Source organism: Phocoena sinus, chromosome 6 (genome assembly GCF_008692025.1).
Source record: "Phocoena sinus isolate mPhoSin1 chromosome 6, mPhoSin1.pri, whole genome shotgun sequence".
NCBI lineage: Eukaryota > Metazoa > Chordata > Mammalia > Artiodactyla > Phocoenidae > Phocoena > Phocoena sinus.
The window spans coordinates 83,697,461-83,716,939 of NC_045768.1; the positions used below are offsets into that span (position 1 = coordinate 83,697,461).

Genomic DNA, 19,479 nt, shown 5'->3' on the forward strand with positions numbered 1-19,479 from the left:
GTTTACATAAATAACCTTTATGGAATTCAGGAGCACTATGTTGGTTCATACACAATAAGAAATCAATTCATCGTAGAGACAGTATAGCTGGAAAGGAAGAAAGGCAAAGCTTTGATGAGGCAAAGGATGAAGCTTTTATGTATCCAACAGGAAGGAGAGACAGGGAAGAGATGGAGGGTGAATGTAAGCAGATGAAGAGAGATGCAGAACAGGCCAGCTCAAAAACAAGGTAAATCCAGGGAAGAAGAATCATTCCAGGAACATCCGATCTCCAACAAACAAATGGGTCTAATGGGGAAGATTTGTGCCTTTTCTGTTGTGTGATAGCTAATAATGCATATCCCAGTGGATCAATTCCAGTTTTCCCTGTGACTGCATTTATGGTGCTTCACTTAAAAAGCGATTCTGGAGGGAGGAGATATGGGGATATATGTTTATGTATAGCTGATTCATTTTGTTATACCCCAGAAACTAACACATCACTGTAAAGCAATAATACTCCGATAAAGATGTTAAAAAAATAAAGTGCAGGCGAGCAGGACAGGGTAAAAAAAAAAGCAATTCTGGTGTGAGATCTCAGATGTGATTTATCCTTCTTGTAGTATGGATGGTAGAGGCTGTTCATTTTTCTTAAAGAACTGCAGACATCAGGAGTATAAACAATGTGTCAAGTCCAATTTAATGAAGCATCTGATGCATATACTGTTGCACCTTTACAATCAAGCTGCATTGGACTGATCCTATAATGTTTCATGGGACTTCCTTTATATTTATAATAATTGACATTATCAGGCGTCTTAGAAATTTCAATAGTTGTTTGCGAAACTGATGATAAAACAACTGATAGACATACGATATTGGAAGGCTTTTAAAAATAGAGTGGGGAAGTATATAGGTGAACAGATTGTGTTGAGTAATCCAAAAAGATAATTTTCCTTTGAGATAAATAACATCCATTTATTTATGTTTACACAATGCAGTATGTTCATAATATGCATACAAATGAAAATAGTTTAGACTCCATGTGTATTCTGAAATTTAAACTTAAAAAGGAGTGGGTATTATGGAACCAGCATATAATGTTTAATTCTTATGAGAAAAGTCTTATTTTTGGTTGAGTTGTTGGCTCTCATGGTAAGCCTAGGTGGCCCTCTGGGGTTTAACTTCTTTGCCATCTCATTTATTTTTTCAGGGAATTGCTCTCTCACCAAAATAAAAAAGTGTTTTCTGGAGCTTAACTGCCTGGGGCCTTGAAGGCACTACTGAGCCTTTTATTTACCCCAGCCTACCCTAGAGTCCACTCTGTCATGACTCTCCTTTCATTGTAGTTTATATCTATACATGTACAGTTCAGAGTGCCATAGACATTCTCTTGACGAAGTCATCTTTTCCCTCAGATAGCTGAAATGGAGGACAGGAATTGACTGTTTATACGTGCATGGATTGATTGCTTGATTGATCTATTCATTCATTCATCTAGTCAATTAGTTAACCAACAAATATACTGTGAATATGTCCTCCCACCAGGTGGTTTTCTGGGTCCTGGGTGATAAGACTTAGGCCAGCTTCTCTCATCTATATGGTCTGTTGTAGGGTCTCCAGTCAGATCATTGTCCTACACATTTGAACTCCATCAACAGCCCTACAGACAGCAGCCTTGGATCCCCCGACCCCAAACACACCCACACATACACATACACACACACACACACACACACACACGCAAAGTTGTGCCTAGGAGCATGTATATCTATAACAGGAGGACATACCCACAGAAAAGGCCTGCGTGGGCCCTGGGAATGGGCTTAGGGTCTTTGGGTAGGAAATTTTGAGATCCTACTAGGTCAAGAAGGGAAGGAGTGATTTCCAGGTGGGGGCATCCCATTGCCTCATGTGGAGGAACTTGGCTGGAGGAATACCAGAGTGAGGGCCTCTGACATGCCTGGGTCCATCATCCAGAGTTAAGGGCACCAGGGACAAGGCTGTCTGGGCCTCTGCCTTGTGGATCTGACCTCTGCATCATGGGGGTTTTGAGCCATGATGATGCTCTGGAATAGAGGAAGTGCAGGGCTTCTGCATAGGAGCATGCAGGGGGGTGGCCAGGCTCCCCAGACTGCTCCTTCCATTGCAGCGCCCTCACCTTCTTCAGGGGAATTCTCAAGCATGGGGGTCCATGTTTCCGAGAACAGCTGTGCAGGATTCCTTCCCTGACTTGTGTTACAGCGAGCTTTGTGATATCACAGACACAGACCAGCAAGGCATAGATCCGTCCCCAGAAGTTAATGGGGCTTGTTAAACATCAGGAGCTACCTGTTTCTACCCTTCTCTCTTCCCTGTACAGATTCTATCATTGACCCTGAAAGCTCTAGATCTGAATGTACTATTTTAAGAATTATTCAGCTCATTATGGCGGAATAATTTTTTTACTGGCACCCTAGGAGGATCCTAGGATTGCGGAAACTGTGCCTAAAAAGTTCCTTTTCTCATTATATACTTTTTTCCAAATTGAAAAATCACTGAATATGTCCATTGCCATGCATAGGTGGATCAACAAATTAAGTTTTCATTTTCTTTGGGAGTTCGTGTCTGGGAATCACACAGGTTATGAGGCTGGGTGGCTTGGAGGTTTAAGAGCCCTACTCTGAAGCTGGTCTGCCCCTGCTACTTTGGACTAGTTTATAAAGCCCTCCGTGTCTCCATCTGTAAAAGTGGACAATAATAGAACCTTTCTCATGGGGTTTCTGTGAGGTTAAAATGAGCCGATGCATGTAAAAGAATTGTACCAGTGCATAACGCATAGTTAGAGTTGGACTGTTCATTTTTATTTTTATTGTCTGGTTATCCTCAACTATGTCTTGAAGGAGAGTAGACTCTGTAGGTCTTGGGGAGGACAGAAAAGCAAAAGAATCTGTCTTGAGTGTGGCACTGGACAGGCGCTGGGGTTAAAGAGGATAGATGTAAGAGGGTGTTGGTTCTCCTTAGGTGCCTTTTCCCTGGTTTGCATGTTACTTTCATCTTGGCATGCTCAGCTGATTGGGATATTGACCGGAGCAGTGATGGGTCAGATTTAGCCACTGGGACTCAGGTCATGATCTTTGTTCTGCAACTGTTTTCTTCAACAGTCCTGGTCCATTTCATTTATTAGGTTGTTTACAACAGCTCCCCTGCACTCTGGAGGTTATCAATTTGTACTCCGTTTTCTCTTTTCATTGTCTTTCTCTCTTTTTAATTGCAAGGCCTTTACAAAATATGTATCTTCCTTTTTTCTTTGTCTTAAAACTCTGGTAAAATGTACATAACAGAATTTACCATCTTAACCATTAAAAATGCACAGTTTGTGTCACTAAGTACGTTCACATTATTGTGCAACCAGCACAGCTATCCAAATAATCCACAACCCTTTTCATCTGCAAAACTGAAACTCTGTACCCATTAAATGACAACTCCCCACTCCCCTCCCCCTAGCTGCTAGCAACCACCATTCTACTTTCCATCTCCATGAATTTGACTCCTCTAGGTACTTCCAAAATATACGTCTTTTCTAGCAACGATATATCCCTTGAATTAAAAGTTTTTATAAGAGATTTGTTTAGGACTTTTTGATGCACTCACACTTCCTTTCTGTAAAATAGCTTCCCTTTATTGTGGCCTTACATGACCACTTATGACTGGGATCCCTTTCCACCAATATCTTTGTAGTTTAACTCCAAAGAAAATAATCTCTAACCTTCTATAAAAGCGACTAAAGGTTAACACGTGAAGGGAAACCAGTGAAGATGAACTTGGAATTGTTCCTCACATGCTATCACTCTCCTTAGTCCCACAGCCTATCCATGTGGGCCGAGAAATTGTGTCAAAATCAAAATAGACCTTCGAAGAGATCCTAAAATTTTACTGCTTGAATCATTCTCTTTTCTTGACATTATGCCTGATGCTCATTTTTCCCTGTGCCATGCTTGATCTATCCTGAAGTTGGAGCAGAAATATTAGTTCCAAAAATTCTCTTGCTATGGAATGATTTGGCCCGATTGGAGGCCAAGAGCTTTCAAAAGTGTGTTCTGCTGTGATTTGTGCTGACTTGAATGCTTCTTAGAATTCTTAAGTCCTGGGCTAATCATTGGAAGTTTTTCTTCGCTTTTCATCAACGAAACGTTGACTGACCTGAAATAATGGGAAAAGAGGAAAAAACTTTTTTGGAAAAAAGATAATTTTGTGTTCGATTGGAGTTGCAAGATTTCACTTTTTATAAACACTCACTTTGAAACACACAAAAATCGTGGATAATATGGTTTTCCAATTCATTTCTTGAAAACAGCTGTAAGATGATGCTATCATACCAGTATATTGATCGTAATGGCCATATAATTTGTATTGGACGAGTATAGAAATGTCACAGTTAATCAATTTATCATTAGTATTTGAATAACTGCTGATAATTATTTTACACAATGAGGTTAATAAGGTAAAAATGAGAGGGAGGAGTGAGAAAAAAAAAAGAGACAAGAACTCCAACTAACTCTGACCGTTGACATAGTTGCTGTAATTGAGCACACCATTTGTCCTCAACTTCCTGGCAGTGAAAAGAGAAGCTCATTATTAAGGAGGAGAATGCCTACTAATTCCACAGGAACATAGCTTTGTTTGGCACTCTGTTCTGAAAAGAGTTTCTTTTGCAGAGAATATGAGTGATGTAATTCACAGCTTTTATGAAAAATGCAGAAAGTAGATTTCATTTTCTTCTTACTGAGAAAGTCAGTGAAAGTTGGGGGAAGTGACAAGGATGACAATTCTGCAAGGACGCTAACGTGGTCCAAGAATTTCATCTCCCGATGCTGTAATTATAAAACTCATACAATGCAGGATCTTAGTTGCCCATCCCCTCATACCCTTTGCTGAGCCAGGCTTTGCTAGAAGCTGGACTGCAGATGATATGAAGTTGTCCCCTCTGACCAGAGCTGGAATATGTTAATTTCTGTTCCTGGTTGAAGCCAGATCCATTCTCTTTGGAAGCCAGACAAGCAGATGGTGGGGCTGACATCCTTTTACAAAGACCAAGCAGCCTGGCTTGTGTGCCCATCCAGGTGGAAGCCACCCTGTCTGCGGACGAGATGAGATGTGGGGGTACCAGCAGGCTGCAGATCCAGGCTTGCCTGGGGAAGTAGCGCTATGACTGCCTCGGAATGTGGACAGATGCTTGATTGAGACGGCAGAGATCCACCCACAGAGCACAGCAGAGATGGTTTTAGCCTAGAAGCTGTTAGGAGCAGGTGTGACCAGACGGCTTCCCAGCCAGAGGAAAAGCCCTCTCAGGCTCCCGGGGTGCCCCCAGCCTTGAGAGGGATGGCCCCTTGTGGGCCTGCCAGGATAAATTAGCTGCAGACTGTACCCCGAGGGACCCAGTGAGCTGACTCATATTTCTGGTGGTTTCATATTGACTGATGTTAGAGTACACCTGTCCAAAATAAAATTTTGGCTCAAACATCACTTAAGCCTCTTTCTTGATGGCAGTGCTGTATCAGGACCATTTCTGTCCTGGGTTCTTCATCTGATATGGCGAAACCATGCCATGGTACACGTTTAGTTAATTGTCTTTCCATTTGCTATGGCAAGTTACTATGATCTATCGAAAGATCTGAAACCTATTGTAAAATATTAAATAAATTAGTGGGAAGGAAAACAATTTTTTGTCAGGAAAAACACATCCCTTGCTCCTCTTGGGGATTCTGTACCATTGTACCAAGTATAAAATTATACTTGGCTATGTCTGTGTCAGTTTTAGTTTGTTTCTAAACAGAGGAAGCTTCTAAAGGTTCTGGAACAGGGGACAACTTCATATCATCTGCAGTCCAGCTTCTAGCAAAGCCTGGCTCAGTAAAGGGTATGAGGGGATGGGCAACTAAGATCCTGCATTGTATGAGTTTTATAATTACAGCATCGGGAGATGAAATTCTTGGACCACTTCTTTAAGAAAAGGAGGTATTTTTATTGTGGTCTTTGTGTCATTTTATCTGAGCAAACTCATTTAGGGATCTCTGTTAGGGATCTCTGTGCGTGCAGATGACATACCAATGTAGGAGAAGGGTCGGAGCATTGAAGTCTCAGAGGAAATTACAAGCAAGAATTAGATCAGGTGTCATAAAAATCTTTCTATGAGCCAGTGAAAGAGCTGAGGTCAGAATGTGACCAACTGGAAATGTGTCGCAGACCCCCAGGAGCAATGTTACTCAGCTCGCCCTGACTGTTGCCAGGAAGAAATGCTAGTCCAGTTTGGAGGACCTTCTGGCTTCTTAAGAGAATGTGGAAATTCAGATTTTTAAAGCGGGAAATCTTCCCATTTTGAAAAGTTAGCAGCTAAAAAGAAAATTTATTAATTTTAAATATATTGACACCCTGCTCACCCTCCAGTATAAGGTTTACACGTCACATTATTTGTAGGCTGGGGTCAAATCCTAAATTTTCATGGAGGCTATTATTTAGTTAAGTCAAATTAAACTTACATTTTTTCTGCTGGAGACTGATACGTTTTAGGTAGAAAGCCAACTGTAAGGGTTTTTTCATAGTTAATTTTTCTGGTCACAAATTGCAGTGTTTCTTTTTGGGCACCACCTCATTGAGAGAGGTGGATGAGAAAGATGCTATATAAATACTCAGAGAGAAACTCAGTGTGTAATTTTTTCTTCATAATATGTTGCAGAAGTTTTCTTATAATTTGAGTGCTGATGGGAACTGAGACATTCTCCAGGCCAGGTTTCCTGTTCCATGCCCGTGGGCCCTGGAGGCAGGCTGAGATTCAGTTCACCAGCTAGTTAGTGACCAAGCCAGTCCCTGAACCCCAGTCTGCTGCTTGCTGTTAATAATCAACAGTGACTGTGGTCCTCATACGGGCTAGGGCAGTTCTCTTATTGTTCCAGCAACTCCCTGAGGCAGGTACTGTTCCTACCCCATTTTAAGACGAGGAAACCGAGGTGTAGGGACTTGCCCAAGGTCACATAACTGGGAAGAGGTAAGCTAGTGGAGTGTGTTTATCCCTCACTTTACACCGCTTATTATTTTCCAGGCACTTGAATTCTTTTTTTTTTTTTAATTGAAGTATAGTTGATTTACAATATTTTGTTTCAGATGTACAGCAAAGTGATTTGGTTATATATATATATATGTATGTATATACGTATATTCTTTTTTTCCGATTCTTTTCCATTATAGTTTCTTACAAGATATTGAGTATAGTTCCCTGTGCTATACAGCAAATTCCTGTTGTTTATCTATTTTATATATGGTAGTGTGTATCTGTTAATCCCCTACTCCCAATTTATCCCTCCCCCCATTCCCTTTTGGTAACCATAAGTTTGTCTTCTGTGTCTATGAGTCTGTTTCTGTTTTGTATGTACAGTACATCATTTGTATTATAAAACATCTTCTTTATCCATTCATCTGTCGATGGACACTTAGGTTGTTTCCATGTCTTGGCTGTTGTAAATAGTGCCACTATGAACATTGGGGTGCATGTATCTTTCGGAATTAGATCTTTTGTCTTTTCTGGATGTATGCCCAGAAGTGGGATTGCAGGATCATATGGGAGCTGTATTTTTAGTTTTTTAAGGAACCTCCATACTCTTTTCCATAGTGGCTGCACCAATTTACATTTTCCCCAACAGTGTAGGAGGGTTCCGTTTTGTCCACACCCTCTCCACAGGCACTTGAATTCTTAAGTTCCCAAGGAATTTAGGCTATTCTAGGAAGCTGCGGTTCTCAGAGCTTGGCATTGTGGGGAGCTGCAGTTCTCAGAGCTTGGCATTGTGTAAGGATCTGAGAAGATATTTTATTTATTTCCTGTTACCTCTGTAGGTATAACACAAGAGAGCAACCTGTAAAATGTCCTCATTCCTTTTCATTGACTATTGTTTTCAGGCTGTGATTATTTGTCAGGATGCATTTTGCAGAAATGTTAGAAAGTATTCTTCATTGTAGGTGCAGGACTCATAAGTCCATGGTCCTGGTGGGGCGGTAGAGTGGGTATGAGCTCAGAATTCAGAGGCAGGTAGATTTGGGTTCAAATCCTGTTTTGGCAGTTATGTAATCCTGGGGATATGACCTAGCAAGGTTGGGCCTCAGTTCCCTCTTCCAAAAAGTGGAAGCAATCATAGTGCTCTCCTGGTAGCTTTGTCGGATTAAGGGAGACACCCCCTGGGTACCTCAGTGCCTGGCACACAGCACTCTCTAAAAGGAAATTACTGGGGCTACTTCTATTCCCGTGGCCAAAAAGAAGATGGAAGTGCTGCAGCTAACCAGCCTGTGCTAGTAGGCTGGTGCTGGAATTCAGGTTCTGAGCCCACTTATTTGGTGTTCTCTGCATTCACGTTGTCACAGGTGGGGTGGTGGACCCTCTCTTAGGAATGGAGGGATAGATTGAGAGATTCTTCTTTTGAATCCTGCTTTGGCCCATCAGGGACTGCTTTTCAAAACTCTTTCTTAGCATTTTGCTGAGCAACTGAAGCTACCTGGTTACGGACTCAGGGAACAAGGGCACATTTTAAAAAATGGATTATTCTCTTCCCCGTGACGGAAATCTTATGGCAGAGAGGATCCTGTCAGAGCTGAAATGCCTCACTCCATGGCTGTAAGCCTGAGCATGTATCACAATCTCTTGTGACATTTGAGTTCTATCTACTTTTATTAGCTTAATTATTTATTTATGTGGTGGGGGTGAGGTGAGGGTAGCCAGGGTAGTGGGAAGCAATTCCATTTTGAAGGGCGACCATTAGAAATACTCACGGCTCTTTCCATTTCTTTTTGATATATCGTCAACCTACAGGTCAGGTAATAAAGTCTAAGGTAAAGGGAAATTTTACTTTGGAGCGAGCCTGCTGTTAAGCTAATACACAGGAAGAAAAGATGCATTAGAAACCACTCTTTGTTACTTGGAAAGATTGCCCGGAGGAATTATTTGATAGGTTGTTCAAGCCAATGTGAAATCTTTTCAAATGAGATGAGTATCCTTTCTAGGAACCTGTAATTCAAAAATGTTTCCACGAATTTTTCCTAAAATTATCTGTTCTTTTTTTTCCCCAAAAAGCCACCTACGGGCTTTTTGGTAAGCCTAAGGAAAGGAAATTCTTTACCCTCAAGAAAATGTCATAATGAAGGCCCTGGATGTCATGTTGAGAATGGAAACGCTTTGGTGACAACACAAAATAAAATGGCAAATAGTGTGGACTTTGCTTATGTTCACATTTTTTATCTGTTGACTTTCTGGGCACCCTTCAAAGCCTGACCTCATGGAAGCCTTCACTGCCCAGTGATATCTTGTAATTCCTTCCACTGCACCCTCGCAGTGCACGTACTTGACCTCTGCTTGGAAACTTCTCTCTTTTGCTCAACAAATACCGTGGCAGTGAGCACTGACCTTCAGGAGCATCAACCCCTCAAGGTCAAGAAGAGCTGGATCTGAAGATTCTTTCTAGCCTTAACATTTCTGAAACTGAGATGGCAAATGAATGCTCATATTCCGAGGGCAATTAGTTTTCATCATTTACGAAAAATAAATGAGTGTTTGGTTTGACTGTGTTGTATGCTTGTGATCTAAATTTGCTTTCTAGATAGGACAAATTTTGCTTTCAGAATTGGCTGTCTTCCTCTGTTATGGTCGTTACTTTTTTTCCTTGTTTTCTATGTGAGAAATGAAGTTATGTTCTATTACCACAATCTTCATTTAGTGTCTATAGTGTGTATATGTCTGGTCTTTCCAGTGAGATAACAAAAACTCCAGTGGAGGATCTGTGGGTCAGATTGATTGCTTTAAGTCAGCCAGTGTTCTATGAGCATCAGCTCTGTGTTCGGAAGTGGACGTGCAGTTTGATGAATAACACTCTTCCATCTGAGGAGTTAACAGTTCAGCAGGAGAGTTAGGTATATTAGTACAAAAATACAATGGTGGGTACAAAGAGTACCTCCATCCCCTCCAATTCTTAATTATAAAGTTAAGGAGGAGAATAAATGCTAAAGAAATGCTTGCCAACTGATGGAATAAAAATGTTTTGATTGGAAAAAGGCTTTTTGATGTTGCCTGTGAATCAAGCAGCATCTCAGATATTGTGGGGACCCAGAAGAGTTTTAGGTGAATTCATTGAGAAGTTCCAACTTTAAGGGCAGAAGACAGTAGTCTTGGGATGTAGTAAAAGTAAACAACAACAATAAAAAACAACCCTCATAATGTGAGGCCCAAGAAAGAGTACTATAGATGGCTTTTAGAAAGGAAGAAGGCATATTTGGGCAAAACAGGATGGTCGAAGGCCGAGAATGATTCCACACAGATTGTGGATGGAGGGGTGGGCCTGAGGGACCTGGAGGCCAAGGAAGTAAGGGAGAGCAACTCTTAAGCTTGGAAGGGCAGAAGCTCGAAAGCTTGGCTGAACTCATGTGAGCGCTGGGGCATGGGCTCTAGGGGGAGGGCTTGTGCCTTAAAGCCCCTGGGGCCTAAGCTTTCCAGATGATCGGTGGGCTTGGGTCAGAGGAGTTAGGGGCTGTCATGGAGAGAAAGGTCTGTACCAAAATGCTTGTCCTTTCCACTGCTTCAGTGGGAGTGGGACCCTTCTTGGGGATTCTATTAAGCAAAGCTTGACTTAGTAAAGACCCCTCAGAGTTGGCCAGCACTTTGACTGGAGTGACAGGGAACAGTTTTCTGGGGGAGAGCCTACCGCATTGCCTGTCCACACATCTTTCAGCTGTCTGTCCTGGCCTGGCCTTTGCTCTCTCCTTCCTAACCCTGGGTTGGTCTCTGCAGCTGCTGCTTTTCTGATCACTGGCAGTGATGAGATGGCAGAGCTCGAAAGACCTGGTGTTGCCAAGGTCCTTCTGGAGGCACGTGGAAGTCACCAGTAGGGGGCGGCCCAGCATGCTCCTTAGTCTTCTTGGTCCCATCCAGGGGCTCTGGGGCAGGGATCAGAAGGTTTTTAGACTGTTTGCTTTTGGGTGGTCCAAGAAACCAAGGACTTGAGCCCTGGTGTATTTGGTCACCTAGTAACTGAGAAGCCCTGGGGTCCACCTTCGCTGTGGTCTTTTCCTTTGCGACTTTTTTTTGGCTCTCCCTCTTTCTTTCCCCCCTTCCTCCCTCCCTTCCCTCCTTCCTTCCTTCTTTCTTTTTTCTTCATACATTTAAGAAATTCATAAAAATGTAATGATATAACAATAACTTCAGGTGCATATATTCAGAACTGACACTTTAACATTTTTGTCTTTTTTGTTACAAAGGCTTTTCTCTTTTAAGAAAAGAAATAGTTTAGTAGTTTAATAAAACAGTTTAACAGTTTAAGTTTCTTTATCCCTGATGCAGATCCATCTCCTTTCCCAAGGTGACTTTCCTTGCAATCTTCCTTTTGTACTTTACAACTATCCTTGACTATGAACACTATGTGGTATTGTTTTCTGTCTTTTTAAAAGTTCACATCAATTGTTTTATATGATATGTACATATCAGTTTGAAATTTTGCTTATTTTTCTTTCTCACTTAGCACGACTATTTCTTTCTGCTCAGATATAAAGATCTGGTTCAATCTACCGTAGTTATTTAACACGCCTCATTTTATTCTCTTTCTTAACTGATGGATACTCTCCACGCAGCCAGATTTTTATTCCGACTGTGTTACCATGAATGTTCTTGTATATGTCTCCTTGTGTGCAGGAGTGAGCATTTCTCTCAGGTGAAAACCTAGAAATGGAATTGCTGGACTCTGTAAAGCGTGTGATGTATAATTTTCCAAGATGCTGGCAAATTACTCTTCAAAGTGCTTGTGCCAATTTAGACTCCCTCCAACAATATAAGAGAAATACCCCACATCCTTAGCAATGCTTTAATATTGTCAGATTTTAAACATTCTGTCCAGCTAGTGGCAGAGGAATGGTAAGTCCATGTGACTTTGGTTTGCATTTCATATTCCTTGAGGGGTGAGCAGATTTTCATATGTTCCTGGGCCGTTGAGGCTTCTCCTTTGTGAATTGTTTGTTATTAACTTTACTGGCTCCCATTCTAACCCTATGAGTCCTCACTTAATGGTGTCTAAGGAGCGTTTCTTAAGGGGTAGATTTCATGAGCAATTTATAGCCCACGGCTATGTTGTGGGCCTTTCTGCAGATGGTAACTTATGAAAGGGAATTCTTGGCATCTAGAGGGGCAATCGCTGACCTTTTAATCCAGCTCTTCTGTTGCTTTTTTCCATTTTGACCAGGAGAAAAATTCATTCTTTATCCAGGGCATCCCTGCCTTCACAGTGGAAGAACATTCTTTAATGACCATTTTTAATACTTTCACATGGTTCTTTTGATGGTTTTCAACAAAATCTCCTGTCTGGTCTTAGATTCAAGAACAGGTACGCTTTGCTTAATATCTGACTTATTTTCACCTCATGAACACGGTGAAGTTACCACTGGCTAAATGTATCCCCCTTTCCTTCTTTTCAGGGGCAGTGGTCACTGGAAAGCTTAGAATTATGCTTGTGGCCCTTTCCCAGCATTTTAAACCCAATTCCTAGCTCCACTGATGTCTCTGCCCTGGCTCTTCTTTCTATTATGCCTTTCATTTTTATTTATGTTAGCTCGCTGTATTTTATTGAATACAATTAGAGAGTTTATAAATTAAAAATCTGACAAAAATGAAATACCAATAAAATAAAGGGCATAAATAGCTAAGTAAAAAGTTAAAAATAAATGCCTTGTGCCACAGACATTGACTAAATACCTCCTGAGTGTCAGGCCCCTGTCATAAGCATGGAGGATGCAGTGATGAGCCAGCAAAGAGAGCTGGAAAATCTCTCAGACAGTTTCAGAACAGTGACAGCCACCATGCTAGCGCAGCTGTAAGCAGTGAACAAGCTTCTCGGGAATTCTGGTTGTGACCCCAGAGGAAACCTTGCCAACGTTATTTGTCCTTTTTTCTGCCAGTTGCATGAAAAAAAGCATTACAATGTAGGGCCCTCTTGAATGCAGTTCTTATTGGGAGACAATTTAGAAGAGGGAGGTCACTGTGGTTTCTACTGGAAATGTTAGTGGATTGAAAATCTTGGGAAAATGTGTGATAATTTTGAAACATTTCGTAAAAACTCTTAACGTTGAAAATGGTTGTTTGAGAACCAAGATCTTTGAGCAGAAGATGCCCTTCTATCTTGGACGTTGTTGTTTTTTTATGTAACAGGGGCAATGTTTATGTGGGTCCTTTTAAAATTATTTATCTTTGGTGTAATTTTGTTCCCACAGAGCATTTACTTATTTTGCTTTATTTCTAAAATATATTTTCTAAAAATGGGTGCCCCAATACTTACCATGTATTTTGACATCTATTTTTTTTTCCTTCTTTTGGATTGGGTGGAAGGAATCTGTAGATGCTGTATCTCCTCCCTCATTGGTTACTATTGTTTTCATTTTAATTCATGTTGTTAACAGTAGAACTACATATTTGTTTTCAGTGTCTTAATTGGAATGTTATGTATCTTAAATTTTTTGAAAAAGAAAGGGGAAAATCCGGGCTTCCCAGGTGGTGCAGTGGTTGGGAGTCCGCCTGCCGATGCAGGGGATGCGGGTTCATGCCCCTGTCTGGGAGGATCCTGCATGCCGTGGAGCGGCTGGGCCCGTGAGCCATGGCCACTGGGCCTGCGCGTCTGGAGCCTGTGCTCCGCGACAGGAGAGGCCACAGCGGTGAGAGGCCTGCGTGCCACAAAAAAAAAAAAAAAGAAAGGGGAAAGTCCATCCTAATACAACTTCCTGGAGTGCCTTTGGAACTCCAAGTGTTGCCCATCCATCCATCCATCCATCCATCCATCCATCCATCCATCCATCATCCTTGAAGACCTACATTGTGCAAGGTTCTTTGCTATATGCTGTGGTGCATGTTAAGAATTATAAAGCAGGATCCAGCTGTCTTCGAAAAGAGGTCGTGATCAAGAAAAGTGAATAGACAGATACTCAGATAACTGTAGCACAGGGAAATTCCATGTAGTAGGTTTGATAGCTTTGTGTTTGTGTTACCAGGGATTTTATTGGTTGCAAGTGACAGAAGTTCAGATCAAGCTTCTGTTAGTGACAGCTAACCTCAGAGATGATTGGATCCCAAAGCTCAAGTAACATTTTCAGGGTTCTGTCTCTCTTTATATCTCTTAGCTCTCTTTCCTCCTGTGTGCTGACTTCACACTTGGACAGTCTCTTTCCTTGTGCCAGAAATATTTCTCATAGAAGCAAAGAGAGACTCTGTCATGGCATTCATGTTTTAATTTAAGGGAAGCTTCTCATTAATCTAGTTGAGGTCACAGGCACATTTCTAAGCCAGTCCTCATGATCCAGGGGATGGAACTCTCCATGCAGCCAGAGTTACCAGTTTACTCCTGTATTTGAGGGTTTGGTGAACGGGGAAGAGGAGATTTCTATAGAGAGCGCACTAGGGCAATGTGGGGTTTGTGAGATGTGGTTCCTGAAAGGGAAATTTGGTTTTATTACTGACAAAAGCAGAACGAGGGAATCCTGGGCCAGGAAAAGAGAGAGTTGGAACGAAGGGAGGGAGGGAGAGAGAGAAAGGGGGAGGGGATCTTCTTCAGTGTTTCAGGAGGTAAAAGGAGGGAGTGACTGCTTCTCTTGGAATGTGAGGAAAGATGTGTTTTGTCCTCTGTGTGGTGATGCCAGCCTCCCTGTGGCTGTCACCATAAGGGTGAAATGCTTTTGAGAGGTAGTGGATGCATTTCCAAGTTATTTTCACCTCTATACACAGGGGATACCTTGAGTGGAGGGGCAAACTGAACTTGTTAGTTGAAAGAATAATAAAAGTTTAAGAAAAAAATGAAACCTGGTGATCCTGTCATTGACAGTGAAACCTGCTCAACCATGGTTTCTCCTCAGTCTCATTCGGCTTTGCTCCCCTTGCTGTATTTAAAATAAATGGTGGGGCTAGGTGGGCGGGGAGGGATTGCCTTGAGCAGCCTGGTGAGGTTGGACGGAAATTACCCATTTTTTTATGGACTGCCTGAATTCTGAGTTACTAGTTTGCACTCTCTGCTTTTTTTGCAGTTACATTGCAAATCAGAAAAGATTAGAAATCATCAACGAAGATGATATTGAAGCTTATGTGGGACTGAAAAACCTGTGAGTACTCAGGGCTTGCATACCTTATCTCAGAACTTTTTCTTATGCTCTGTTACCGTCAGAGGGACAGTCGTCTGTTAGCTCTAACATACATGCAATTATGTGTTTTCTTAGGACCATTGTGGATTCCGGATTGAAATTTGTAGCTCATAAAGCATTTCTGAAAAACAACAACTTACAGCACATGTAAGTAAAGGTTGATTCTTTTGCTTCCCAGGACCTAGCTTATTCAATATTTTCCCCCTCTGTTTATTTTTCCTTCTTCTCCAGCTCTAAACCTCCTTTTAAAAAGTTAGTGTAGCTTTGACAATAGCTTGGAAGCATTAGCTTTGATTTCTGAATAGCTGTAGAGGGGTACTTAGAACAGCCTGCTTACTCCCTTTCATGAATTTCTGGGCCATTTCCATCTTGGACAGAGCAATAGGCCAACAGCAAGGAGTCTGATGTGAAAACTATGTCCTGGTACAGCGTCCTTGATTCTTTTCCTTGGAATCATGACATGTTCCCTGGAAGACATCAAACTAGTGGAATTGAAAGAAACTGACTTGGCCTTGGCCTTTTTAGGGAACTAAAAATTGCTAATGCTCTTCCTCCCCCAACAGATCCTCTTTTGAACCTTCTTTTCCCAAAAGCTATGTGTCATGATTGATGGAAGTGGAGAAAACTCAATCATGGAACATGCCAGAGGTTCAGGCAACTGTAACAATAGGAAATGCTTCCACCGAAGTCAGGGTGATATCAACTGAAGTCAAATGGAAATATGGACAGTGGGAGCTCTTAGGTTGTTTGCTGCTAAACCTTCTTAGATGATGGCACTTGGTCAATAAGGTGTGGCCTTCCTGAGACGTTTCTTCATGAAACAGAGGATCACCCTTAAGCTCTGATGGGCGCCCTCCACCCCGAGTTTTCAGTAGGAACTTCTGTGGCAGGAAGGTTGCCTGCATTCATTGGCCCTTTTGTGCTTTGCAGATGCTCTGCAAAAATACCTTATGTGTTTCATAGACTACGATCTACATACAGAACTCTCACGTGGTTGATCTCACTTGATTTTTCTGACAGTTGGTAGGGAGGATCTTCTTGATTCCCATTTCATAAGTGCAAAATCAGACTCAGGTCCACAGATGGAAAGTGGCAGACTCAGGGCTCACTCCTGGCTATGTTCTTTTAGTAAGAGGACAGAAAATAAAGTGTGTTTTCCATATAATGAGAGAATCAGCCCTTCTTGTAACATTTGTCCTCTTTCTTTTTCTTGGGGAGAACTGTTCCCTGACTGATTTCCAGGCTAGTTTGTAAAAGAAGTCGTTCTCTTCGAGCAGATTGCCTGGACACTCTATGGAGATTTGTTGATCTTATGAAAAACCTTAATTTCATCAAGCCAGTACAATGACTTCATATTTCATAGGTGGCATTAATGAGGAAGTCAATTTAAAAATAAAGTCAGTAGAATTAAGATATAAAACTTTTGGCAAAAAGGTGACAAAACTCCAAGGACCTTTATTAACACATTTCATGTAGAGGCTTTTGGGCAACATCTCCGTAGTTGGTTTGCCTGCACAAATTCTGATGTCTTGCGTAGGCCTTGCTAGCATAAACAAGAGAGAAGTTGGACACAAGAAAAAGGCAAAATGCTCTAATGTAATCACTTAAGTGTAATTAATGACCTCAGTGGTTACATTCTCGTATTTTCATTACTGCTGACTGCAGACCTGAATTACTCAACGACCACGTTTTACTGGTTGTTTTACTACATCACTTCCCCTAACGTAGTGATCTATATAGTGGGCTATGGTTAATTGTTTTAGAAATAGACCTTTTTATGACTTTGCTATGCCTCTTATATTTTCCCTACTTTCCTTGTTCCAAGTTATTTATATGAAAACCAAAGCCACCTTTTGTATTTTTTTCAGGCTGATTTACGGTAGAATAATTTTAATGGTATTCTGTGTGCTGTACATACTTACATAAAGCCAAATATTAGTCCCAGTCTCCCAAAGAGGTGTCATTTGAAAATAGGAAACCAAGGAGGTGGACGTATCTTATACAGCTTCTTTAAAAGCCAACAGTTGGGAAGCCCAGTTACTGATCAAACCGCAAAAATTACTAATATTTGTAGCCATTGTCAAATGGTAAGGCAGTAGGAAGTCAGGCTAATATTCAGACAGTTAGAAAGAAGTTACAATGTCAGTAAGCTTCAGATATTCACGTGATGAAAGAGCCTCCTAATCGCCAAAATAGAAATTAAATTAAGCAGTTGGCTCTAGGGAATGGCAAGGAGGAGGAAATGAAGTCAGTTGTCTGCCTTTCCAGACCTGGGTCTCAACTCCTGCTTATGACTGAAGGTGCTGGCATGTTCTCCCTGATTTCCGCACGTAGTAAACGGCATCTTTAGTTGAACATCAGCACCATGGCTGCAAGGGAGCTGATAAAGAAATGTGTATGAGAGGCTGTTTCTCTGTACCCTTGGGATATGATGATTATCTCTCTGAGTTTCTCCAATAAAATAAAAATGTACACAAGAGCATCTATTTCACTTTGGGTTTTAGCGGAATTCAGACTGGATCCTGTCTGTCACTTTCATCATTCCTCCCCTAACCTGTGCATATTTAGCATCCCATGCTGACTGTCCAGAGCCCCTAGGACTGGTCCCTGAGTTTATTTCTTGGTGCCTTTAATTCCTGCCCGGCCCCTGAGAACCCAGAAACTGTGAGAAAAGCTAGTATTTGTGTTTTCCAGGGACTTTGCAGAGGTGCTAATTAGCTCCTTTGCAAAAGTTCTATAATCAAACAGTAAGAGGATTGTTGATTTTTTTTCCTTCCCTCCTCCTCCCATTTGGCTTTTGGACCCAATAATAAGTATGGTTCATAAAACTCATCTTGTTCTTTGGCGTGTAACCCTGCTCTGGGCTGTGCTGCTAGCAGCCTGACAGGGCAGCTGCCCTGGTGCCGGCCTTGCTAGCCGACCCGGAACCTTGACAATGAGTGTGTCCTCTTTCTTTGCCTCCTCGCTCCTCTTTCTTCTTGGGAGGAAGAATAGGGTTTTTGTTTCTGTTTTTGTTTTTTTTTTCCTTCAGAAGGATGGGGATTTCTGATGGAGATGAAAACATTTGTGCCTCACAGGCTCTGGTGAAGACAGGCAGAGTGACTTGTCAGTGTATTATACTGCATTGAAACCCATTCTTAATTCACGTTCCAAAAGAAAAGATTTATGTGGGCACATTTTACAACTTCCCGCTGGATTATTTTTTCACGTGGGTGAGCACTTTACACTCAGTGTGAGGAGAGAAGATGCCAGCGTAGAAGGAAGAGGGCACCCTCTTGTAGATGGGGGTTTGGATGAGAGGAAATCTCAATATAGAATTAAGCTGGGAGTGGCCGTGTGCCTTCTTCATTTATGAGATGCTAAAGTGGCATTTTCTTTATCCATCAGCTGACTAGTCTTAGTTCATGTACTAGCTCCCCCTGGTCTTTAACCCCTCTGTGAAAGAGACTGGCCAGACAGACCAGCAGACTTCAGCCCACGATTTGGTGAGACAGACGCAATAGACTAGCCTCAGTGAGGCCAGGATTGCTGTCTCCGCAGATTTCCCGTATTTACCTGACTCTCAGACCGGTGCTCACCTTCCTGAACGGGAATCAGATACTGAAAGGCTCATGGCAAACTGTTGAGGGCTCAGCTGTTTTGTAAAGTTTGATGTTTGTTTTACATTCATGTGACTCATGAAACACACGTCTAGAGGACCAAGCACTGCACACGCTTTAAATAAATTTGACCGGTAAACAAATTCACAGAGCGAGTCAGCTGCCAGGATTAAGGGTCTGAATTTCCCAGCTCAAGGTCTCATGGCACTGATCATTGGAAACCGAAACTCCCATTCCCTTGAATAAAACTACATATTTGGAACACATCAGTAAATTCATTATTATTTTTCAGTCACAAATAGGACATCTTTTCATTATCTGGTTGGTCCACATCTTAAAATGATATGTTGCTAGAATATTTCCAGATAAAATTTGGCATATTTTTATCTGATATTTTGTTGTTATTCTCATCATGAATTTATCTAGTTATTTGGAAGTCATATATAAACAATCTCAGCAGAGTTTATCAATCAATAGGTGTTATCTTTCCTATTAGGATGAGTTAAATTCAGTTAATATTCAGAGTTTTGTGTGTCGTGTAATTTCAAAATATTCATGATGCTTTTTAGTTTTAAAGTATCTTTTCCCCTAGTGAGTTTATGGTTTAAATTTAACTTAGTTTAATTTAATTTCCCTATTAATTGTTCAGTAGATCAGATATCTCTAGGAGGTATATAACTTGTCTCTGAATATGAAAAAGAAAATTTTGGGTAAAAAAGAGATT

General features: G+C 41.4%; 1 protein-coding gene across 1 annotated transcript in view; it reads left to right on the forward strand.

Moving 5' to 3' along the window:
- The window catches only part of NTRK2 (neurotrophic receptor tyrosine kinase 2), a 383,752-nt gene that overhangs the window by 14,480 nt on the left and 349,793 nt on the right, over positions 1 to 19,479 (forward strand). Inside the window, 2 exon segments of the mRNA XM_032634641.1 lie at positions 15,043 to 15,117; positions 15,232 to 15,303. Of these exon segments, the coding sequence (XP_032490532.1) occupies positions 15,043 to 15,117; positions 15,232 to 15,303 (147 nt within the window).